Source organism: Heliconius melpomene, chromosome 3 (genome assembly GCF_056956725.1).
Source record: "Heliconius melpomene rosina isolate 202511_hmr_F chromosome 3, ASM5695672v1, whole genome shotgun sequence".
In the NCBI taxonomy this organism is placed as follows: Eukaryota; Metazoa; Arthropoda; class Insecta; order Lepidoptera; family Nymphalidae; genus Heliconius; species Heliconius melpomene.
The window spans coordinates 2094007-2120602 of NC_140391.1; the positions used below are offsets into that span (position 1 = coordinate 2094007).

The following is a 26596-nucleotide window of genomic DNA, read 5'->3' on the forward strand; positions in this document are numbered from 1 at the left end:
TATTTTTTTAAAAAATGTATATTAAGGAATGTCAACAAGTGAAGAAGACCTTCTTGTCCCGATGCTCGATGTCAGCACCACGAGACAGCAGCAGCTCGACCAGGTCCTCGTGCCCACCGGTGCAGGCCAGCGTGAGCGCCGTGTCGTGGTTGGAGTCAGTCTCGCCGTCCACGTCCATGGCGGAGTAGGCGGCGGGCGCAGGCTGTGGCGGCGCGCCCACGCCCCCACCCGCCCCGTGCGGCGCCGCGCCATGCGCGTGTGCATACGCGTCCGCCCTCGCCCGCGACGCACCGAAGCGACCCTGTAGTACACATTACATATATTATACTACATATACATTATTAATATTTTTTTATTTATAATGTAATTAGTACTGCTAATTATATATTCAGGTATAGCGCGCACTAGTGATTTTTGTCACCGTGACTGTTGCGCGACTGTCACCGTGTACATTACACTAAATGAAGGTGCGCGCATTTGGATACGTGACAATTGGGTGACTTTTTGTCCGCGGAGGACGGCAACACGCCGGTGACGCAACTGTCACCGCGTCCATACATTTGTATGCCCGTGCGCGCATTAGCAACAAAATGTCACCTTCCCCTTGCGGTTTCCATACTAGTGGTCTTCCGCATAAACATGAAACAACAGCATGTTGCATTGCAGCACCGAATTTTTATTTCAAGAATGGCGTCAAGTTCATCACCAAGGCAAAACGTGTTTTCATGAAGATAAAATAGACAATTACAATACTGATTGATGAAATTGAGTTGAGGCCATTGCTCTATGATAAATGAAAAGTTGAAAGCCAATATTTTCTACATTTGCTTTTTTTTCTATTTCTTAATATAAGTGCACAGACAACCATCTCTTCGAGATCCATTTTATCAAATGTAAAAAATTTCGTCACTGTCATCGCAAGTGCGCGCAGTCGCTAAAAGTATGGTGACATGTCAGTGACAAAAAATTTATTGTCACCGTGACAAAAGTCACCAGTGCGCGCTAAGCCTCACTTGAACTTGCTATAACAAACTAAAGTAAACTGCATTATAAGTAACAATATTGGACGAAAGTTTATTATGCCTTTTTATTCAAATTTTGTTTCTCATTATCTATTACATGGGCTCTTTATTGTACTTAAAATCTTTAATTATATAAATAACAACATTATAATATGTTGATAATGTTCACATTTTAATTGACAATATATTATTTTAGTTTTTAAAATAAATGTTTTTGATACTTAACATATAAACCCTTAATAAAATTAATTAAATAAAATAAAAACTTAACATATAAACCCTTAATAAAATTAACTAAATAAAATAAAAACCTTTTTCTTAAGCGCAGCATTATTGGCATGGTGGTGTTGGTCTCGCTTCGAATGTGGCACTTGAGGTGGGGTGAGCGACTGAGGCGGTACTAGCGGGGGCGTGCCGGCGGTGCCCACGGGCCCCACCGTGCCCACTGGACCCATCGTACCCACTCCGCCCATGGTGCCTACACCGCCTACACCCACGCCCACATTCACGCCCACACCACCCGCTGCTGGACCGAACGTTGATGATCTGTCGAGTAAATGATTTTTCAATTTAAATACAAAAAAACTTGAAACAAATTAATACTCATTAATTACACCTAAATTATCGCTCACTTTTCCATCATAAATCTTTTTTGCCATTCTTTCATGACTCATTTCTCGATGCGCCCAAACCAGCCGAGCATGTTCTTCATTATTATTTGCAATCAGGCTTAGACCATTTATAATGGAATGATTGGAATGGATTTATGATGCATAAGTGAACGGTGAGAGAGGAAGGGGGAGACCTCAGTTGACCTTGGAAAACACAGTATTAAATACTGGAGAAAGGTGATGTAAAAAGCATGAGAGCCCCCGGAGGGCATGTATGTAGAGATTTATGACAGTAGACGAAGCGTTAGGGATAAAGCAAGCAGCAAGTTAAGTTACACCTAAATTTATACATATTTTATAAACTGTATAGGTACAGTCACCTAGCGTCAAAATACTCCATTTTTCCAGAGCGAGCAATAAAAATAATTAATTTCCATGATTTTGTTATATAATTCTAAAGTTAAATATCATTAAGTAAGCTTACCTATAATCATCATATGGTAGTGTAGGCGGTGGTAAGGCGAAATGTGTCTGCGGGTCCAGGGGTGCCGGTTGCGCCATTTCGCCCGCGGGCGATGGCGGCCGCGCCCGGTACTGACAGCCGTTGCCACCCTGTGGTGATAGAAAAAAATATATGTTAAATAAAAGTCAAGATTGTTTTTATTTTTTTGCATAATATGAAGGTCACTACACAAGTACACAATTAAAAATAATAGCCTGAGAGCTGGTAACAATTTTTGAGTAGATATTTGAGGCAAGCTGAAAATTTGTCACATACCTCTTTTTCTCACTATAACTTTTTTTCCCTAATTTGTATTTGAGGCAATATGCAATTTTTATATTTTGCAGTAGCCCCGCTATTCACCAGCCAGGTCTGTAGTTCCGTGTTGGAGTATCTGAATACTTTGGCTCAAATTGCTAACAGCTCTCCCTACTACTGCACCTGAATAACAGAGTCCTCACTCACCGGCAGGTCGTGGTCGCGCGGCCAGTCGGCGGAGAGCGCCTCCTCGGCGGCGGCGAGCAGAAGGCGCGCGTGGCGCTCGTCGCCGTCGTCGCCGTCCGCGTCATCGTCGCCCGATACTGAGTCGCCGCCCGAGCCCTCCTCGCACTTGCCCGACAGGATCTCGTGCGACTTCTGCTGCATCACCTGCTCGTAGTAACGGAAGAAAGTTTTATCATACAACTACTCATATTATATAGGGAAAGTTGTTTTTTCCACTTACACACAAAAACTACTGAACGAATTGAGTTGAAAAAAGTTTAGAGTATGGTATATATAATAATTAACGGAACGAAAAAAAAGCGGAGCCGTATTTGAATCGCTAGTATATTATATTCTTAATCTCACATCATTCTATTTATTATAAAAATGGCATATACAATACAACATTTGTAAGGTAGTTTAAAACTGAAATATCAAAGTATACAGAGATAATAAGCGACTTTAGCGTACTTTTAAACTATTAAACGTTGAAACGCTACCACAGGTTAACAATATTTATAACATTATATATCCAATTTAAAGAAAGAAATATATCATTTTAATCTAGGTACTATAAAAAAAAAATCTCCACAAAGAAATTAATTGAACCTACTACCTGGAGAACGAGGGAGCGCAGTTCATTCGGCGGCAGCGCGACCAGCGACGGCACCTCCCGCTGTAGGTACGCCAGCACCGCCCCCAGCTCGCGCGCCTCCACCGACCCGCCTTCCTCCGTCTGTTTTATTATAAGAAATTATACTTATAAAATATATAACTTTATTAAGAAATTGTATAAACTTTACATATATAAATAATACAGATAACGAATCGTGGCCGCACTTAGTTCGTTCACTGTCGATGGTTGCGCAAGAAAAAATCAGAAAACCAAAAATTATTGCGGAGTCGGCACGACTGACGACACCTTGACCGTATTGTAACTAGTTAATTTTCTTCGAAACAACCATTAGCTCTTCGAATATATCTGTATAAGATTTTTAAAAAAGAACTACAATTTGCACAACAATACATCTCAATTAAGGCTTATTTAAAACTATAGAATTATATCTTTAGCAAAAAATATTATTTGTTATAAAATGCTTTAACATTTTAATATAGTCTAGAACCCTATGGTTGAAAAACATAACATTTATATTATGCAAGAATAAGTAATCATGCCCAACAAAAAATAACTTTAATGAACAAAATTATTTAAAATTAAATTAAATTATATGAGCAAGTTATTCTTACTTGAGGCAAGTAAGCTTCGGGTCTTTGCTGCATATCTTGCACATACTGTTGCTGCTGCTGTTGCTGCTGAAGTTGTTGATGCTGCTGCAGTTGTTTCTTTTGCTGTTGTTGCTGTTGCTGCTGAGCCATTTGCGACCATTGTTGCTGTTGTAACTCCTGCAGATGTCGCTAGTAAAGATTATATTTTTAAAACTGTTACACATATTCATTTGACTTTGCTAATACAAAAAACAACTAACATTTGCCGCTTTTATCTCCAACCACACAGATTCTTGTTTAGTGAAAGGAGACGGTAGTTCAAGGAAAGCAAACCATGCCATTATATAATCGATTTTAGACTCCAATTCCTAGATATAAAATCATTATCAGTTACTAAAATTAATAGTTTATATTATTCTCTTCTAATAATTTTTAAAGAAAATGCATTTTTATTTCAATGAATGCATTTCTATTCCAAATTTTTATTATATACAATATTTCCACTACATACTGTTTGTACATTACAAAGCTACAAAACGATCATATTTCATAGAAATTTTCAATCTTAATATTTAACCTAAAACAAATATCCTTCAATAATTCTTTAATGGTTCTGTTACACATAATGCATAAAACATTTTTTTAAATAAAATTAGACATATATAAGATATAATTACCTGATTAACGGGGAATAGATGTTGTGGCGGCGGGTATGGTGGAGTGGCTGGTGGGTGGATAGTCGTTACTCCTATATAATGTTATTTATAATAATTAAAAACTTTTTCTTATTAAATATTATAACATAAAAAGATATTTATTTTATGTCTGAATGTTTAAAAACATATTAAAAGCTTTTTAACTTATAAAAATATGATACAAATGGTGTTAGCAATTATATGTAGACACTGAACAAATGATAATATAGATATATTTATATTAGTAATTATTTATAGTTAACAAATTATTTTCCGAGGTAATTAAAAGCCGAGCATATTAAATATTAATCGGTGTTATGATTTTTTCACAATCAGGACAATTTGTGGACATGAAGTTTGATATTAACTTTTTGCTTAAGTATGTATAATATTCGTTTATATTCGTGAATTTTTAACCATATTACGGCATACATTAAGTGGGTCGACAAACTGTGACAAAGAACTAAGTTTTATGACATCACATTTCCAATATAAGTTACAAATAATTTTGAAAACGGTGCTGTTTTAATTTCTTATAATTTCAATGTAAAAAATGTGAATCCACATATGGTTTAAGGGTCTGTGTGGGAGTTTTACAAACATGATCAAGTAAGACAACAGGGAAACGGCCATAAAAATTATTAGATTTAAGTAATATAATTTATGAATGACCTTTAATAAGCTAATAAGTTAAAATTTATTTTAAAAAAATACAATTAAGAGTTAACTGTTGCGAAGTCATAAATAAGAGAGAAGAGGCGGTTATGTCAAAAAATTAATATCAAACAATCAATCATTGACTGTTGACGAAACTTGCCTGTCGCGCAGAACTGCAGGTCCAGCGCGTGAAGCGCGGACGTGGCGAGAGTGGGCGGACCTTAGACATATCTATACTTTAGTCCTATCTCTTTTTCACTCATAATTCATTTTAATTTACATTAGAAATGAGTAATTCATTTTTATTTTTGACATTTTTAAAGCGTTACTTCAGACTAGAAAGATAGTCTTTTTAGAAAAAAATCAGTACAATAATTTTACAGTAGCGAGACTCGAACCCACGCCTCTTGTTTACTGTCCAAGTTTTCTGACCAGTGGGCCAAACTTTCTTATTTAATTTTAAATTTATAAATAGCATCCTCTGTATGTGAAATCTTTGGTTAGTGGAAACTTGTAAAACTGTCCTTAAAGACATGCCAACAACATAAATATACAAGAAATATGAAATTACTTGTCATAAATTTATTATACTAAAAAAATGTCTCACCGGAGGAATCAGCCAAGTCAAGCATATTCCTCTCAGTCTCTGGCAGTGATTCATGTTGAGGTTGACCCGCTAGGACATCGGCTCTCTGAAAGAAAGAAATATAATGTTTTATTACTTATTAACATGTCTTATTTTAATTCCACACAAATACATTCTACACAATGATAAAATACTTTGAAAAAATAATAAATAAATTCCGACTCCTACTATCTGCTTATAAAAACGAAAGGTCCAGGTTTTTTCAGAGCATATTACTATATACAATGTAGGGGTCGCATGCGCTACAAAAAATCTACCGGTTTTACAAAAAAACGAAGTGTAATCACAATCAATATATCAACGTGAAACGTAAATAAAATTTAAAATTAATATTTCGACACAACACTACAAGTAAACATGATCGTATAAATGCGGCCACTCACATTGGATTTTTTTTCAACTTTTTTATTTTTTAATTTCCTGTTAACATCCTTCCATGTAAAGCCGGGCGGGAGGGATAGCCTATGTTTGTGCACCATGTTGTGGTGGCACATCTACGCCGCGGGAAGCAAGCACAAAATGATTGTATTTTATAATAAAGCCAACAAGAGACAAATGAGCGATGGTTGGTTTCTACCATTAAATAAATAAATTAAAATAGAAATCATTTTTATTTTGTTTTATATATGAATTTAAAAAAATCAAAATATGTTTACGCTTAGGTTTAGAATTAGGTTTATTTTATGCCAACAACAATAACAGCATGTTTATAGAAAACAACCATCACCCATACAAAAATGATAATTATGTTACCAATTCTATAATTGAAAGCATGATATTGTCATTATATAATTTATATAAGGGCGTCAGTACTCATGAATGATCTCGGTCTACATATTAAGGGAGCAAATGCGTATGAGAAAGAACCCGTAAGGCATGCGTGCGTCTGTGCAGTAGTCAAAGTCAAAGCAAGCACAAGTATGTTATTTATACTAGCCTATTGCGTTATTTCAATGCTCTTGGGTTCGATTACCGTTGTCTCGTTGTTAGTATATATATTTTTAAATGTAAATGAATTAACTAAGGTATTATTAATCATATACTGTGCCTATGGCAATTTGTATGTTTATAATTAAGACTATCCCGAATAGCCTATTTCAATTTAAATAACTAAACATGTCAAGTAGTAAGCATAAAAATAGAACCAGTATTAAACAATAATTGCAACAGACTATTTTCGAATCAGGCATGTATAAGTAGATAAGTTCACTTGCATACATATTTTTTTGTTATAAATAGAATAAGGATTCCTTAATCATGAGGTGAATAAACAATGAATTTTCAAATAACTTTTTACTAAAGACTACTAAAGAGTTACTTATAATAAAAAAATATATATCTGCAAGTCCACTGGTCAACCTATTCATATTTGGTACGAATATATTTTCTAGTATAATAGCGCATAGATATCGAGGTATTCATTAGTGGTTATTATGAACCGTTTATATTTGTCAGTCCTTCTCCCCCTTACGTTCACACAAACAAGAATTTCTTTAAAATAAATAAAAAACTATACAGATATACTAACGTGATCGTCCAGTATGTCGGGCGGTGGCGGCAGGTGGTGGTCCGAATGCGGGGCGGCGGGGCGTGGTTTGCGGCCGCACTTGTGCTGCTTGCCCGCCACGCCAGCCGCTGGCGCGCCCGACCCCGCCCCCGCTGCCACGCCCGCTCCCGCGCCCGCCGCTGTCGTGCCATTGCCACCTTGTTTCTTGCGTCCTGACACAAAATATTCACCATAACACTTTTTTATTTACACATAAAAGCTTACATTTTTGTTTAGCTTTTCGCTTTATTCACTATACAGCGGAATAATCAGGGGAAACAACACTACTTTTCACCAAAGTACATTCTGAGAAGATTCATAGTGAATAGCGGAACTCAACGTCTTGTCGCAACTCGTCTAGTATGATATAAAAATGATTAAATTAATTCTTAGTAGCGGAAGTCGATTCCATAACTGTCGCGTTTACAAATAAAATGCTGTGTCGCGGCACCGACCGGCTTTACAAAACTTAATTAAGAAATATAATATATTAAATTCACATAGACATATGCTATTGTGCAATGACAACCAATTAGTATTCAACAAATTTTTAAGCAAATTTTGAAAATACATTTTTAAATAAAAAACTGGCTCAGATTCCAAAAAGCGTTGAAGTTCAAATCTCACTAACATTTTATACATAAACTCAAACATACCATCCAAATAGACTTTCGCAAAGTTAGGAGGCATCTCCTGCGCGGGATGCTGCTGTAGCTGCTGCTGCTGTAACTGCTGCTGTTGCAACTGCTGCTGCTGCTGCTGCGGATGCGCGTGAACATGCACGTGCGGATGCTGCGAGTGCGGGTGCGCGTGGGGGTGGGGGTGTGGGTGCGCAAGAGGCGCGTGCGCGGGCAACAGCGCGCGCTGGGAGGGCGCGCCAGGCGCGGGCGCGTGGCTCAGGCCGAGGGCCGCCGCTTGAGCTGAACTGAGACCTCCGTTGTCCTCCGTGCCTGTGTTACCTGGTGGTACATTCCGTTATATGAAAAAATATCGTAACGTGTAAATATCCACAGATGTAATTGGCTATTAATTTTATTTATTCATTATTTTAAGGTTCCTACAATACAGGCTAGACAAATAAAACCTATTATTGAGACACTCTATTCTCCGCTTTTTTAAACAGGATCAGTTTTGTTAACCAGAACAGAGAAATGAAAAGATAAATATAATTGCACCCCCGAGTGCGAGAGCGAGTTTATAGTCAGAGTCAATTAATTATATTAGTAGTAGATGTATGAAGTTAAAAATGATTACACCTATAAATTTCAATAAAATTAAACTACCATACAAATATATACTTGTATTCATAAGGACCGCTATATACCTCTAGGCAACATGACGGAGTGGGGATAATCGAGCAGCAGCTGCACGACAGCGGTGTGACCGCCCTTGGCCGCCTCGATGAGCGTGCTGGAGTTGTCCTTGAGCTTGCGAAAGGGGTCTGCGTCGCACGCCAGCAGGAACTTGACCACGTCCGCGTGCCCGCCCGCGCACGCCAACGACAGCGGCGTGTGGTCGCCGTTGGCCGTCATGCGGTTCACGTCGGCACCCTGGTGCGTTACTTATATATTATTAATAACCACACCATGGCCGATATTTACGGTCTAATAAATAGCAAATAACTTCGACCACCACCTTAAGTGCTTATCAACAGTTTGCATCAAGAACCAGGTGCGGGAGATAGTATTTGCTTGAGACAATACATACACTCAAGGATTATAACCAACGATGGCCTGAATCATTGTCATACCATTGGATTTTTTGAAATATTTTTTTTATAAATTTATATTCAATGACGAATTGATATTGCTTATGGCAAAATATTGATAACAATGTAATATTTAGCAAATTATTACATTGTTATAAAATATTGTTTTATCCTTAATATGGAATAATATTTTTAAAATAAAAAAAGTATATTATACCTTGCCAACAAGAAACTGCACAGTGCACAAGTGGCCGGCCCGACACGCCTTCATGAGCGGCGTACGTCCCCCTTCGCTCTCATGCTCTAGCACGGCACCAGCGCGCAGTAGCACGTCCGCTACATCCGTGTGGCCATTCTCGCACGCATAGGTTAACGCTGTATCGCCGGTTTGCGTTTGGGCGTGGACGTCCGCTCCCGCTTGTAACAGGTACCTACAAGAGTTAAAAAATAAATATAAGATATACATTAAATTAATTTATCAATTTGATTGTCATGTCATGTTGTTTAATTGTACATAACAAGCTTAACTAAGAAAACGCTATTCAGAATATAATTCCTGAATATAATTCCCACTGTCCTTATAATTTTCGAGACATTGCGTGTCGAATAGCAACGTTCAATGTCCCACATTGTCTTGTTACCAGAGTTAAAAAATAAAAATATTTCATTCCTCCGAGTGGGTATCGAAGCCATAATCATCGCGTTTAGAGTTAAACGCTTTACCGCTGCACCACGACAAACTATAAGTCTGTTTATCAGGTTAAAGTAAAAACTAACCGCACAAGTTCCAAATGCCCCTCCTGGGATGCCTCCATGAGAGGTGTAGAGGCACCTAGTTCAGCATCAGCACCGGCCTTTATGAGGAAATCGGCCACTTCCAAAAAACCACCACAACAGGCCAGTGTGAGCGCTGTTTCTTGGGTTTCGTCAGTCTGCGCGTTGATTGATGCCCCCTGACCTAGTAGGAGTGCTACCATTTCTTCGTGACCTGGGAGTAACGAAAAAAATGGTTAATAGATTGTAAAAAAATCTACTCAGTCAGATTTTACTTTCATGGTTATTAATTTAACGGACACTTTATCGGGACTTATAAAAGCTAAACGAACTTTAAATATAATTATGTAATTGTTTCTTTTCAGTGATGTACCAATAAAAAAAAAATTTTTGTGTTTGTTGTTGCCAACCACCAGTAGTACTGTAAGTATACCATTTAAAATTTCTTGTCAATTTTTTTAATTAATTGTAGGTCCACGGGGCATACGACTGGACTGGACCGGATCCTACAATTTTCAAACAAAATATGGCAAAAACTATGTTTGTCTATACACTCGCATCTATTAAATTAAAAGCTTAATTTTATGCTGATTTTGATCCTATAATGACTCCGAGTTTTTAAATAACAACAAAACCTACCCTCTCTAGCAGCCTCCATAAGTGGCGTATAGCCCTCGTCGTTGACCTCCTCAATATTGGCACCGCGCTCCAGCAGTAACATGGCCAGTTCCACGTGACCACCACACGCTGCTAACGTAAGTGGCGATTCGAAGCTATCCGTGGGCATGTTCACCTGAATATTATATGAATATATGTATATTGTTTAACTTTCGAGCTGTGTACTATGACATGGAGTATCGTAATACTTGAATGTGGCTAAAATTCTATTATTAAGATACTCTGTCCCCACGCACCATCCAATTTTCGAAACATTGCATTTGAGAGAAAAAATTAAAATAATTAATTCCACCGTGTGGGAATTGAACCCAGAACTGTCGCGTTTACAGTCAAACGATGTTGACGCGCCATAGAATAAAAAAGGCTGATTAGACAAAGCAGCATAACGACATTTAAAGAAAAACAAAACAGGCTATTTAAAAAAGACCAATAATATGGAAAGTATAAAATTTGAAGTATTTTCGTCGCTATTTCCATTTGCCCATACGGGTGCAGCCATAGGTAAGAGTTAATTTTACCTGTAACCTCTGTCACTCAATAACCAATATCCAACAATTATAATATCTCAAAAAACAACCAACCTGCGCACCAGAGTCCAACAGCAACCTGGCAACCTCGACATGCCCGTCCATACTGGCCTCCATCAGCGCCGTATGCATCTCATCCGTCTTGTGTTCCCTGTCAGCGCCGGCAGCCAGCAGGAACCTGACCATGTCCAGGTGCCCCTTATAGCAGGCTAGGGTGAGGGCGGACTCCTTGAACTCGTTGGAGTGCGTGTTAATGCCGGCTCCGTGTTCTAGAAGGATCTTCGCCACGCCCACGTGACCGGCTGAAGCGGCCTAGAGTTTTAGACATCATTTATTATTGTTTTTATAGCTTCACGCTGTATCCCGCTGAAAGCGGGGGGATAATTTATTGTTAATACACTCCATTCCCCGCGTACGATTCAAAAGTAATCATTCGGCTTTTGTTAACAAAATAAACAGTTTTTACTAATCTAACTATGAAATCAATCTAATGTCTTTCATTACAAATAATAGCCATACAGTACAAAAACAAACCTCCATCAAAGGCGTGTGCCCATTCTCATTATGGTCCTCAACGTTAGCGCCGTTCTCTAGCAAGGCGCGCACGCATTCCTCGTGGCCGCCGGCGCACGCGTACATTAACGGCGTGTTACCGGTACCGGACACGGCGTTAACATCGGCACCGTGGGCTATGAGGAGCCGCACTATGTCCACGTGGCCGGCGCTGGCTGCCTCCATTAAGGGGGTGCAGTCTCCCTGAATAACATATTATAAAAAAAATTGATATAAAAAAATACAATAATATTAGTCCTAAATGAAGCTAACACTAACTTGAAAAGCAGTTTTGATGAGTAAGAAGAGACTTAGCTCAAATTATGTTTAGACATAGCATGCGCAACAATGAAAGTTATTTAGTGTTATAACGTGCAAATGAAGAATCCTAAATAGAGATTCATTTGACAACATAGTAACATATTAATATGCTTTTAAATGAAACTATTTAACCGGATTAATTGAGTACCAGAGTAATCTGGTCAGTCAACTGACAAACGGATACCACCTCACCTGTGACCACAGACCTTATATTTCGCACAAAATATTCAAAATTTTTCTCAATAATGACAAATGAAGTCAGAGATAAATAATAAAAGATAAAAAACATAAATAATCTCATTAGATATTAAAATTACTAAATAACAAATCATTCATAATAATACCAATATCCAAACATTGGCGTCCAGAAGTTCATTCACCACAAACATGCGGAGTAATGTAATTAACATATGTATATAGTGTAAAATGTTAACATAAATAACTATAAGACCTGTTAGCCTTTATACATAAATATATACTACCGATATATTAAATGACTGCGGTTCGCGCATATTATAATTTTTTTATTTTCATTGATTTTTTCAATAATACAATACATTATGCAAGTCATCGGTATGTTACATTAAATATATATTTAATCTTGATAAATTTAAAGCTGCTGCCTGATTTATTTTAATGCTGCAAGCAGCATCATGTTTTTTCCAGCATAGCGGAGGTAAAGCAGAACTATATATTAAAACGGTTCTTCCTCACTCTTCGCCTAATTTTCATGATGTTGCGGGGAAAATGAAAATAATATAAATATTTCTTCGCGTGGTGATCGAACACTCAATCAGTTACAGTCAGACGCTGTTGCACTCAACTCAACTAACAATAACAGAAAACTAAATAAATAATCCAATCATATCACCTTAATCCCCCGATCCTCAACACTCGCGTGCATGGCTAGCAGCACCTGCGCGAGCTCGTAGTAACCGGCGGAGCAGGCCAGGGACAGCAGGGACTCGCCCTCCTCCGTGGTCTCGTGCACGCTGCGGCCCTCCGTGAGCAGCTTGCGCACCGTGCCCACGTCCCCATCAGAGCACGCCTCGGCCAGGGACGGCGCGCCCTCTGCCGCGCCTGCGCCCGTCGCCCCCGCGCCCGCGCCCGTCGTGCCCGTCGCCGTTGACCCGCATTGCGTACTGCCACACGACACAAACCACTGTACCCAACACGCGTAACCCAACTATACGTCTTATCATAATTATCATAACGTTATCAGATAAGATCAAAGCTTGGACAATCATTGCCGGCGGCGCCTCGACCGCGTCGGCCCGAGAGCTGGCTCGACCGAGGCCGACGCGAGAGGTGGCCGCGCTGTGACTCAATCTCGGAGTGTCATCATACATTTTTAAACTTTTCAAATCGGTACCCAAATAAGGAAGTATGAGTTAAGATCGTGTTGATGTTTATCGGTTGTTTGTTTGAGATTTTTCGATTATGATGACATACTACATTCTATATTAGATAGAAAAAGGAACAAAATTTTATAATATTTAAATTTATGCACCAAACAATAAAATAATGGACTAGTAAATCTTTATTTAATTTAATTTTTTATGAATAAATGTATCAAAATCAACGTTTTGTAACAACAAATTATTCATCATAATTGTGTAAACACAACCAGTTCTACATTTTGTACAAAATCTTTCAAAATTTTTTTTAAAAAATGACTAAGAATATGTTTAAACAATAGACATGATGCCATTGCTTAAAATAAATGTACCTTTTATTTTGTTTTTACGAATATTAACAAGTTTCCCAGTGTTATCGTCGTGACCCAGGACTACTGTGCTCAAATGCGGACAGATAAAATAAGTACACAGCAAGTTCCCCAATCAAAGTCGTTACAAACGCACTGTGCATACAAAGGAAGTCATTTATTCTCAACTTAAAATTCACTCCTCTAAAATGTTACACAGTTATATTTAACTATAATATTTTAAACGTTGTTATATTATATAACTTTAACTAAACCTAATCTCTTTCACACCCAATTTCAAAAACACAGTTTAAAATATGTTACTTAATTTAAAATATAATAGCTTTATAACGTTTCTGGTATTGTAAAGTTAAAACTTTTACATAAATGTTACATATACTGTAGATACAGTTTTAAATTGCGAATTAACTCTCTCCATTGCGGTCAACATAAGTAAATCAATACATCCAACGATAGAAATGTCAATTCACTTTGGCTATTGTTTATTATCATCGAAAGAGTTCCAAAACGTTTCTTAAACCAGTTCATAGACCAAAATTGAAGATACACTTTTGTGCCAGCAGCAACCTCTCACGTCGGAGAAAGTTTTCGAGAATTCGAGTGAATTTTATGTAATAGTTAACAAGACGGGGAATATTATTAGAACAAGAATAATTGTTACATCATTAATGATAATTCGGTTTAATTAACAGTGACATTTTTAATCATGAAAAGTCTCGATGAGTTGCTTGCGCCGGTTCTTCCTAGTCTTTAGACCTCACCTTTCTTATTATGAAAATTATGTAATTTTAGTTTACTTTGTTGAGAGTAGGTGTCCTCAACTTTGCTTGCGTAGATTCTATGACAGTCACTAGTAAAATCAATTTTTTACCGTTACTATGTTAATTTGAAGTTCTTTTTTTTCCCTAACCCTGCTAAGTAATTTTGTCAGTGCTTTATCTAACAGTCACTCGATTTCGGACTAAAGAGTTTTCTATATAAAAGTCGATATATTTCCCTATATATCATTATGTTCCTATTAGTCAATAACTCACGGTTTGTCCTGGTGGTGCTGACGGGGGTGCGCGGGGGGCTGGTCGCTGCGCATCCTGGTGAGGGCGGCGGCGGCTTCGTCCAGGGCGCAAGACACGGACGACGTCAGCCGCTTCAGCACCTCGGGATCTGCTAGGTGTTTGCCTTCGCTGGATAATTTGCTGATACCTGAGAAGAGACAATAGTAATGCATTATTTAAATGCAGTATATTCTTAATCATGCTGCTAATATAATAAAAGTGAATGTATGTTTGTTACGCTGTCGCGCCAAAACTACCCAATCGATTATCATGAAACTTTGTAGATACATTCTTAAAAGAAAGGTATTATTACAAAAAACTTATCCTTTAGCTATAATATAAAAATAACTAATAAGTTCAAGCCAGCGAAGCGGCGTTTAAGTCTAGTAAAAATATATATCTGAAAATAGATCAATTTCTCCCTTATATTAAAACAAATTCCGTGTTGAATGATACACCCAAACTTCGTACATTGCCATCATACCAGGTTAGAACCCACAATCCTCCCAATTCAAGTACCTACTAAAATACAATAGCCAGAACACAAAGTCGTAGCTCGAGAACGCTCGTCAGATAGTTGACATCAATAAATTAAAGTAACAAAGATCTTAATTGCTCAACGTTTCTACGGGCTGGCTTTCAACTGACGACGCTAGTCCTTTGCATGTTGCCTTGAGACGTTCGTTTTTATTTTAGATTAAGAGACCAGTCGTGGTGTGTCACTGTAAACGCAACTAGTTGTGAGTTCGACCCCCTTTCGAGGAAATTATATACTAATTTTAAATGTATATTTTCATTTTATCTCTCTCCATCTCTCTGTCTACCGGGGTGTGTGCGTGATACAGCGTGAAGATGATTCATGTTATTTTTAAACCGAGTGACTTTTGGTTGGGCATTTCGCGCAAAAAAAAACCCGATTAAATATTTAATATGTGAACATGTGACGGCGCTGTTAATTAAAACCTTAGGTGCTTTAGAAATACATAATAATTTGATGTGTCAAGTATTGTGTAGTTATTTCATTCATCTCTCTTTAATGAGGTCAAGAAAAAATACATGTATCGGATGAGTACGTTCAAGTTGTTGTCGAAATTTTCGACAGAACACAAGCGTTCAAATTTAAACGCGACTGGTTGTGGGTTCGATTCCCACTCGAAGAAATGAAATATCGCTTTGATAAGAAGACAAAGCGCAGCGTTGAGTTCCATCAATCAAAACGCAATACCTTCTAAATTTAGCGGAAAGTGGGGTACGGAAATGTCTTAATTAAAACTAGGTTCCTAAGTTCCCTCTGCCAACCCTGTTATGTGTGGGACACAATATAGCACAACAAAAAATAATTGTCTTCCAAACCAGTACTTAACTCTGCGTTAACGGCGCCACCAATTACAAGTGATGTAAGTTTGACATTTGAAAAAATAATCAACGTGTAAGCTTGCAGATTGTAGAGACGACCTTCGAGGCCATTTTGAATGTGCATAGTATACAAGACCATTTATATTAATAAACCAATCAGAGATATGCAATGGGAACGCAATTTAAAGCTCCAAATCCAAGCTTACACCGCGTTATTTAACGATAATTATTGATTTATTAGTGAATTATTTATTCTTATTATCGTAACTATTTTTTCAGCTTCACACTGTATTCCGCACACAGCAGGGCACGCAGAGGTTAAGACAGTGTTAAAACACTCCGTTCCCCATTTTCCGCTGAATTATGAAGGCATTAGGTGTTGAGTGGCAGAAGTCAACGCCGGGCTTCTTGCCTTGGTGCCGGAGCGAAAAAATTAAAATATTAGTAGGTAAATAATTTATTTATTGTATTCCATTCATTATTGTTAGGTAACTATTTAACTCTTAAGAGTTAATCTCTATTCATAAACTTTTATTCCATCGAGTTTTAACCATACTATGTAACTGGTAAGTACGTTAAATCTTTGTATATAATTGAAATGTAGTGTAATTATTTCAAGGTTTCTTATTTATTACTTTATTAAGTAAATCTATTTTATAATATTTATTTCATTATTAATGAGTGGGAGAGTACCACCACTTAACAGAAAGAATCAAAATTCAGCGGAAAGTGGGAAACGGTAGAGCTTTGACGGGAACGAAGTTTCTTAACACTAGGTTCCCTCTGCCTATCCTGCTATGTGCGTGATACAGCGAGAAGCTAAAAAATATAAAATATTAAGATCATTCTATAATTTGTTGTCTAAACTGTAGTTTGCCCTAAAGAGACTCGACAAGCTTCGCGTTGTATTATCGGTCAATCACACGTACGCATATATTTACTAAACAAAGATTGATTCTAAGTGCGGTAGTCGATAATTACGGAAATGTCCTCTAAAAATTATGTAATTATCAATCATCACAGCCAAAAACTACATTTATAGAAAACATATAATTAGTGCATAGTTTAGTATATAAATACTAGCGGACGCGCGCAGCTTTGCTTGCTTATTTAGGGGTGAATTCTAATAAACCATGAAACATGTGTTCAATGAAATATTTCTAAGAGTCTAAATTTCAAATTTTATAAGAATCGGTGCCGATTTAATTTTTTTTCCATACAAACTTTCAACCCCTATTTCACCCCTTTAGGGTTAAAATTTTTTAAAATCCCTTCTTAGTGGATGTCCAGATTACGAAAGTAAACATCTGTCCAAATTTCACGTTTCTAAGCACAGCGGTTACGGCTGTGCGTGCGTCTTACCTCAGTCAGTGAGGACAAGTCCTTTTATTATATAGAAGAAGAAGAAGAAGATATAGATTAATTTATATATTGAACAGTCGTGGCGCAGGCCCACAAGTTATTCGAACCCACATGTCACGCTTATAGTTCCCACACACAGAAATGAAATATTTAATTTTCTTTGGTAACGCGGCAAAGCGAGGCGTTGAGTTCCGCCGCATCACCCTATGCCTCTAGAATTCGGCGGAAATTGGCCAACAGAAGAATCTACTAGGTTTCAAGGTTCCCCATGCCTGGGATACAGTTTGAAGGAAAACAAATACCATAACAATCAATAAAAATATACAACAATTTCTCTATGATGTAAATGAATAAATTTTCCAATATACATACTTTTCTATACGACCTATATAAACAGTAAGTTTATATGGTCATACTCTCTCTAGTCTCTACATATTTTTTTTTTATTTCTTGTCTGTCTGTATGTATGATCACGCTAATCTCTGAAAGTACTGAACCGATTTACGTAAAACTATCACCAATTTCTTTGTTTTAACCCAGCTTAACATCTAAAGTTTGTTTCATCAAAATCGGTTCATTAAAAAAGTTATAGTCATTTGAATGCCTAGTATATTATATTTACAATCCAATAATGTTTTATAACGTTTATTTAAAGAAACCACAGTACCAGACTGCTTTAGTTTCAAAGTTCAAAACTATTAAATGAGTATCGCGTCAAACGACAATCAATAGGAGATTACCTAAAAATAAAAGAATGGCCTAGTATTCAACGCGTGTTTTCAATTTATCAAGTCCACGCACGCATATGGTCCTAAATAACAAATATATCTTACAAGTTACAACTGTGTTTACAATCGCTTCAAATCTTTATTCGTGTTTTTTTAACTTCACATATCTTCACATATCATTGGGAACCTGGGAACTTAGTGTTAAGACACGTCGTACCCTCACCCTGGCTCAACGCCGCATGTTTTTAACCGTCTTCTGTAAGAAAAGGAGGTTATCAATTCGACTGGGTGAACCGGTTTTGATAAAAAAAAATATTTGTAAGGTAGTGCTTCCCGTGTGATCACATTTTTTTTCTCCATGTCTGACAATGGTGTCTATGAGAAAATCACATAAGTCTTAAATTTGCATTACGTATGTGCGTGACAAATCGAACGAATAACTCAATGTCGCGTTAACTGATTTCGATTATTCTTTTTTTATTTGAAAGGATACACTTCAGGGATAGTTTGGTGAAAATTTGGTTATGTTCCCATTATGGGATTCGGTCAAAATTGAGAAAGTTTGTTTAAAAATTAATTATACTGTTCTATTAATTTAAGTTAATATTAATTAACAGTTACAAGGAAAAACATTGTTTAAATTGATGTTAGAAGTGAGATTCCTCATAGTTGCATTTCACTTCAACCAACCTCAAAAAAGGGGATGTTCTTAGTTTCAACCGACTTTAAAAAAGTGAGAGGTTCCCAATTCTCTCAAATATTTTTTATGTATATACCAAAATGTTAGTATGCACTAAAATAATACCTAATTAAGTGAAGTTTTACATAGGACAATCACAACCACTCGTTGACAACCACTACCGCCACCATCACCACTCGTTTAAGAAGCATCATTTTAAGATGTACCCATCACTTAAAATCTTAAAATAAATTAATTTTTAACAAAAAGATAAATCGACTTCTAACCACGAATTAAAAAGTAAATAATAATTTTACAAAGATTTTATAATTTTGAAGTCGGTGCCAAGTAAAACAAACAGGCTTAGTAATTAGATATTGTAGTAAAGGTGTTGTAGCATTAGCTTGACACCGACTTCAAAATTATAAAATCTTTGTAAAATTATTATTTACTTTTTAGTTCGTTGTCGGAAGTCGGTTTTTCTTTTTGTTAAAAATTAATTTATTCTTGAATATGAAATATAAAAATAATATATGTACCTACCCAGAGGGGGGACCGGGGTTGCTTGACCAATTTTCAGCTTAAAGGCTTCTACTTTTGTTCCTGTCGAGTAGATTAGTTTAAAAATAGATTTAGTTAATAGATTTACTATTAAGCTATGGAAAAATGTGGCAAAAAGAACGTTATTCATTATGTTATAGAGTACAGGTCATTTCTTGCATAATATCATAGAAAAACTGGTCAAATTACCCCATGCTTGGAGTTAGTTGAGTATTCAACTGGGATAAGTTAACCTACAAAGTTGTAAGGGCAAAATGTATGTAAAGAATTGAGATAAAAGATAAAAATGTGTTACTTATTTAATTTATCGAAATCACTCTATTCCGCAGTGTAAAGACACTCCGTTCGCTATTTTCCGCCGAATTCTGGAGGCGTTTTTTTATTTATTTTATTATAGTTGACATAATTGTATTTGAAAAAATTAGTAATATAGCTACGAAAAATCAAGTTTTGCTTAATCAGCAATTATGCATACTGTTGTTGACCAAATCGGTGTCGAGTTCCTTTAACACGCAGTGTTTGATACACCTTAAGACAGAAAGAGGAGAACAGAGTGATTTAAAGATTTATTACTACAAATAAGTTATTTTTAAGTAACTGTTATATCAACAATAACAATAGAATCGTAAAACTGTAAGGGGCACGCTTCAAATGTAAGAAGAAACTCATTAATTAGCTGTTGCATATCGATTGCATATTTTCATGACAAGAAACAGAATATAACTTGTTACTTTGAACGCGATGTTTTATTACTTTTATATGTTTTCACTAGTTATAGGTTACACACTCGTTGGATGCTTGTCCCCCCTCCCCCCCTCAGGGGAATGATTATTATATTTTTAAATATATTTGATTATTATATATTTTAGCATTTAAAAATTAAAAATATATATTATATAGCTAAATACGTTATCGCGCTCGACTTCCACTACAATAGGCACCGGCGAAGGACAGGTAGATATGACCCCTAATGAATAATTTACAGAGAGTTTGAGTTGTTTAAAAATTTCATAATAAATCGACACTACGCACATAAATACCTTGATCGATTTTCTATATATCGAGTTAATAATATCACTTATACTATAATGTCTAGGGGTTAGTTAAATGGCAGGGATGAAGTTTATTTTAAGTTGTTGACATGCAGTAAGAAACTATTTTTGAAAGTATTTTGTTTTTGTTGCTTGTGAGATATTCCAATATACATACTTATGAAATTTGTCTCCCACTAATAGTAGGGTGGACAGAGGGGATAGTGTTAAGACACTCCGTTTTCCATTTTCCGCAGAATTCTGGAGGCATTGCGTGTGGAGTAGCGGAACTCAACGCCGGGCTTTTACCTTGTTGCAAGAACGAAGAAATAAAAATATGAATTTAAAAATATTTTATTTCTTCCTCATTATGAACAACGAATAACTATATTAAGTTAATTATTCAAACAATGATAGCGTAGTACCGCCTTGACCTTTTTATGCACTTACTAGTACCGCTCGCCTATTTACTGAAATCGATCGTTAATCTACCGTCTACACATCCAGTAAAGCTGAAGTATATAAGAAAGTTATATTAACTTATATGTTTCTCATATCGCAGTTCGCCAAGTTACGACTGGAGTTATACCTATTTTGGTCGGTTGTCTAATATTACTTAGAAATATGATGTCTATAAACGCGACAGGTAGGGGTTCGATCGATACTCGAGAAAATGAAATATTTATTTAAATTTATATTTTCATTTCACCGCTCTAGCAGCAAGGTAAAAAACCCCGTGTTGAGCTCTGCCACTCTACACTCGATAGCCTCTAGAATCCGGCAGACAATGGGGGTAACGGAAGTAGTAAACGGAGTGTATCAACATTAGGTTCCCTTCGCCTTCCCTACTGTACGCGGGATACAGCGTGAAGTTGATTTTATACTGAATATTTTATCACTAACAGTTAACTAATAAAATATATGTAGTATTCTCAAGTATTATATTTAAACTAAGTATAAAATCATCGTAGCTTGACGATCGAATTCAATTTATAATTTTATCAATCAAATTGCATTATGCCACTATAAAAAAACACAAGTTAATACAAAAGTAATATGTTATTTTCTACTAATTTAGAAAGAAGAGCAGCGGTTTCCAATTATTTTAAAGGGTTTTCTAAACAAGTATTTCTCTTCCTAAGTCTAAAATAACATTCCTAAAATTAAAAAAAATGTTGGAATATCATTTAAAATAAGAAAAATATATTTAATTTGTGGTATTGTTATTTATATTAAAGACTGTTAATAAAACAATTATAACGTATTTGTCGGTTTAGTAAAACTTACATTCAATAAAACCCTAACTTCCTATAAAAATCATATTTTCTATATTAATATAATAAAAGTAAAATTTTAATATATGCATATATTAAAAAATATCAATTTCAATGGCGGCAGTCTATTTACAAAAAAAAATCGCGAGTTTACTCTATAGGCAGTTTGCGGCACAACATCTGGCTGACGGGCACGTCACGGCGCGTCGTGGCGCGTTTCGTGTAAAAACCGTATGCGTCCAGCACTCATCAACTCGTGGGGAGTGGGGCGGTGCAGGTTAGAAGACCGGGCGATTTGATGTAACAATTAAATATACCAGACCAGACCAGACTACACCAGAGTGGAAGAAATGGAGAGAGAGGCTTTGCCCAACAATGGAACAGTACAGGCTAGGGAAAAAAAATAACCCGTGGGGAACGGTCTTACCACTAGGTTGTCTGTAGGAATGTCCCTCTACGGTAATGAATAAAAGATATTAAACTAAAAGTATGTCAAAACTTAATTTACTATCGTCTATTGAACAAAATTTTGAAGTAAATTTTTATCTTTTTTTTATCTGTAGGTATATTGAAAGCTATCAATCTTAATATTTAATGAAATTTATGTTACTCTTGAAAAATTACATGGAAAATTACAGTAATATAAAAAAATAAAGTCTTTTTTTTTATGATGTAATACTAACATACATTATAAAGAATTTTAAAATCTTTTAACTTGGACCACGTCTAAAGTAGGAGCCGTATGCCCTCTTCTATAATGTGTACTTAGAAGTGACGTTGCAATGAACATGTCACATTCTAACCATTAAACGTAAAAGATAAATTATATATTCACATAACTGTACCTCAATCGTGTTTACATACTTTAAAAATATAAAATATTAAATTTAGTATATTTATCTAACGATGAAAAAAACAGCTAATGCTGCGATAGCAGGGTAGGCAGAGGGAACCTAGTGTTAAGGTTCAGCTTCCCACTTTCGAAGCATTGCGTGTCGAGTTGAGGAACCCAATGCCGGACTTTTGCCTTGGTGCTAAAGCAAAGAAATGAAAATATTAATAAATAATGGTTTATTCCCCCCGAGTGGTGATCGAACCAGCAACCGTCGCCATACAGCCACTACCCTGTGCCTCTGTGCCACTACGGCTCAAACACTAACTTTATAAGTAATTTTCATATTAACCATAATATGCTTGTAAATAGTGGTAAGCAATTAGTACAAAATGCACATACATTTTAAGATAATTATTGTTTTAACTTATTTCAAATATTTATATATTTCATAGAGACACTGATATTTCCATGATAGCTTGGATTTAGTCAACACTGTTTGATTATTTTTCAAAAATAATTTTTGTGTAATATGTTTACTATTATTCTATGGGCCATTTTTACACATTTAAATTATTAAATATATTCCCTAATTATTCCTTTAATTGGTGTACATAAAGTACACAAATTTCCAATATCTGAAGTAATATAAACTAATATAAGTGCTTGTTTACTAATTGTATATATAATAAAAACTCACTAATCTAGCGCTATAAAACACCAAGAGGGAGCCATGGTATTGGAGTGTTGCAATAATTGCTGGACTGCATGATGAATATTTTGGTATTGATCTACAAGGATTTTATAACTGTATGTGACCTCACAATTAAAAAATTCTTAATTAAGATAAGTGCAATTTGTAGACTTTTTAAAAACCTTTTTCTCAACATAATTCTAAAAAATATTTTGCAGTGGTTTAATCTATGTTCGGATTCATTGAAGCACCTGGTTAGTAAGACTATATCAATATACTGTACATATTTTTTACACAGTTCATTGACCTTTGTTGTTATACCTAACTGGTGAAGGGTTTTATATACATACATATAGCTTTCTATATAGCTTAATTATTATTATGTGACATTTACAATTCTAGCATTATGAAATGTAAAGAATAGTATTGAAACTACCACTTTACTAACATAATATTAAAATATTAAGCCACATAGGTTGTTATAAATTGTGTATACAAAGTGCTGGAGCGTTATTCTATCATAAAATCCATCATTAATATAACAACAATAGTTTAAAATATTAGTTCATTTGCAATATAAAATACTCTAAGAAAAATAAAATTTGTTGGTTTGGCCACAATTGATGTATATGTGTGATAGGTAAAATTAAAAATATTAAATTTATTATAATGTTTTGTCAACAAAAATATAACTGAGTCAAATAATGGAACAAATGTTTTATGAAGATAATGATAAAAAATAATATTATTATATGTTTGACAAAATACACATCACAATTATCATTACTTTGACTACCTTATGAAGTAGGAATTTAGAATTTTAATTATTTTTAGTTGGTTGCAATAAATACATAGTGTTAATTAGTAAAAAGGTTTTGAATCAATAAATATTGTTGTTTTTTTGTTACATACATAAAGTTGTTTCTATTGTAAGAGTTGATTTTTTTTGCAGATTTATCAAATGTGTATATATCAATAATTTTCATAGTATGAATATTTAATTCAGTTACTAAGAAAACATATATCAATGAACATGTACTTTAAGATTCTGGTATATTTCAAGATTCATCCCACATATTCCTGGAGGATAGACAGAATCTAGTGTTAAGACACTCCATTTTCTGCTTTCCACACATATTTAAAATATTGTGATAGTGGTATACTTGATGATATTAAAGCATTTTTAGGTTATTTTATTTACAATTTAATCTAATTAATATTATAATAGTTTCTGTGAGACGTACCCGCTACTTCGAGGAGGGTTTCCAGTCGAGTTTGCATGTCGGGATCAACTGCTCTCTCTGGATCATCATGGGAAAGTAGGAACTTGGATGAATCTGTACCAACACCTTCTTCTTCCATCTCCGCCTGAATTTAAAATTTCATTTTATTATATTTTATTTTACATTCAATTTAATATATAAAAGTGTCATTAATTGTGACAATTTGTATAGATTAGGCAGTTTAGTTAGTAACAATGTAACAAAATAAAAAATCAAACACACAAGTTCGATTCATTGATAAATATATATATTATCAACAAACATGAATTATGCAAATGTTTTTCTCTCTACTTGTCTCTGGTGACTAATAACATTCTTTGTTTAATTTGTTAGGGAATAATACATAGCCATAAATTGATTTAAAGGTTATTTTTAATGTAAATGTTTTGCTTATGAGTGTATTTTCAATTATTAATTTAGTTTGGAAGTTAAAATAGGTTAGGTTATTAACAATAACAAATGCACTGCAAAAATTAAACAAACTATTAATAATAAAGCAATATATAAATGTTAGAATAACAAGGACCATTCAATATTAAATACAAATAATTATGACATGGAACTTGTCCATCGCACACACATTATGCAGGTTAAAATTATGAACCACTCAAACTGCAACAGCTATTGGTGTTGGTGAAGCTTTCTTTCTGCACCCAATGTGGTCTTCCACTTACCAACAGGTCTGGCCTGCTAAGGCACAAACAAGCCAGCAAGATCTATAACACCAATGAGAAAAATGTGAGATATACTGACAATGTGGTGCTTGCGGACGAGCTTACTACTAATTATTATTGAAAATGGTCCTTGCAATTCATTTGTAACCAACATTTTTGCGCGAATCGTAGCGGGCACTGTGATAGACTCGTGTACGCGTGACGACACAAAACACAACATCGTCTATGATATTTGTTGCTATTTCACATAAAAATTATATAATTCACTCAATCATATCGAAATAACGTCACGAAAACAATATTCAGCACTTCGCATCGACTATTATGCATGTGATTTAGGAAACATGGCCACCGTAGATCGAGCCCTATCCAAAACACAAATAGACAATGAAAAATGTCTTACGACGATTTAGCCCGTATCGTAGAATTACAAAGAATCAATTGAATATCGTCTAGGAGCGGCTGGCATAAATAATTTCATGCATTACTCAGTAGGACGTATGTACCTATGACTTTCTGACGTTTTACGGAATATTTGGCAAGCAACTTGTACCGTAACTCGAATGTGATTTTTTTTCTTTACTATGCGCTTTGAACATTAAACGGCATAAAGGATTGATTAAAATGTAATTTTGATACAAAAAGAAATTGTATGGTCAGTCATGTACAAGATGTCCCTTGCAGCATTTAGCGGTACAGATAATCACAATCCCTCACTACTGCCACCGCCTCTGCCGAAAACAAAACACGTTTTACCTCAGATACAGAGTCATCCTCGCTTTCCGAAGAGTCTGTCATGTATTTGGCAGGTGCTCCTGAATACGTTTCGGTTTCAGATTTGGCCGGACTCGAAGCCGAACTCTGAGGAGTGGACGATTTTACCACATCAAGTTGCACATTCACCTTATCGATATTTCTGTTTTCAGACTGTCCAACATTCTGCATTTTTATCCTAATCCAATATAACTTAATTAGTCTCTTAGTATCAACACTTGTTCTACCAAATTAACACGTTCTTATATTAGCAAACAAAATTTATTTCGTCATTTAGCCAGGCTGATACCCGCCATGTCTACTACTATGGCGAGGTTCCCGGATGCTTCAAGTAGGCTAACCAATTATCTCCCTCTGGCGATTCAAATCCGAACTTTTAGGTGCTGCCATCTGCGTTAAAAAATGTTACATATTGTTTATAGACAATATTTTCTTTTTACTTGACATAGAAACTTAGAAGTTTGTCTATGGTTATTATGTAAACATTAAAGTTTTTAAGTTTTATATGAGTTAAATAAATATACAAAATAATATTATCATAAAATTTTAAAATAAATAAAGTAAAGTTCGAGAAATACAATGTAAAGCTTTTTTTTGTAAATATTTTCCAGGACAATTTTA

At 35.5% G+C, this 26596-nt stretch overlaps 1 protein-coding gene across 13 annotated transcripts in view; it reads right to left on the reverse strand.

Annotated features, from left to right (window-relative positions):
* Window positions 1–26330, reverse strand: part of mask (multiple ankyrin repeats single KH domain) — a 41244-nt gene extending 14914 nt beyond the window's left edge. For 2 of the 13 annotated variants that reach the window (XM_085207611.1, XM_085207609.1), the window contains exons 1-23: window positions 25958–26330; window positions 24489–24612; window positions 19396–19455; window positions 14710–14875; window positions 12821–13091; window positions 11611–11832; window positions 11131–11388; window positions 10511–10664; window positions 9875–10085; window positions 9315–9528; window positions 8714–8939; window positions 8046–8348; window positions 7372–7562; window positions 6227–6337; window positions 5805–5889; window positions 5358–5417; window positions 4523–4593; window positions 3867–4034; window positions 3235–3354; window positions 2601–2783; window positions 2118–2245; window positions 1334–1568; window positions 50–301 (exon numbers count right to left, since the gene is read on the reverse strand). In XM_085207611.1, the coding sequence (XP_085063737.1) occupies window positions 50–301; window positions 1334–1568; window positions 2118–2245; window positions 2601–2783; window positions 3235–3354; window positions 3867–4034; window positions 4523–4593; window positions 5358–5417; window positions 5805–5889; window positions 6227–6337; window positions 7372–7562; window positions 8046–8348; window positions 8714–8939; window positions 9315–9528; window positions 9875–10085; window positions 10511–10664; window positions 11131–11388; window positions 11611–11832; window positions 12821–13091; window positions 14710–14875; window positions 19396–19455; window positions 24489–24612; window positions 25958–26146 (4002 nt within the window). In that variant the 5' untranslated portion in view covers window positions 26147–26330. Of the gene's footprint in view, window positions 1–49; window positions 302–1333; window positions 1569–2117; window positions 2246–2600; window positions 2784–3234; window positions 3355–3866; window positions 4035–4522; window positions 4594–5357; window positions 5418–5804; window positions 5890–6226; window positions 6338–7371; window positions 7563–8045; window positions 8349–8713; window positions 8940–9314; window positions 9529–9874; window positions 10086–10510; window positions 10665–11130; window positions 11389–11610; window positions 11833–12820; window positions 13092–14709; window positions 14876–19395; window positions 19456–24488; window positions 24613–25353; window positions 25489–25604; window positions 25630–25957 lie in introns of those variants that run through there. The other 11 variants (XM_085207610.1, XM_085207607.1, XM_085207620.1 and 8 more) reach the window with 9 other exon arrangements.
* Between the last annotated feature and the right edge of the window lie 266 nt (window positions 26331–26596).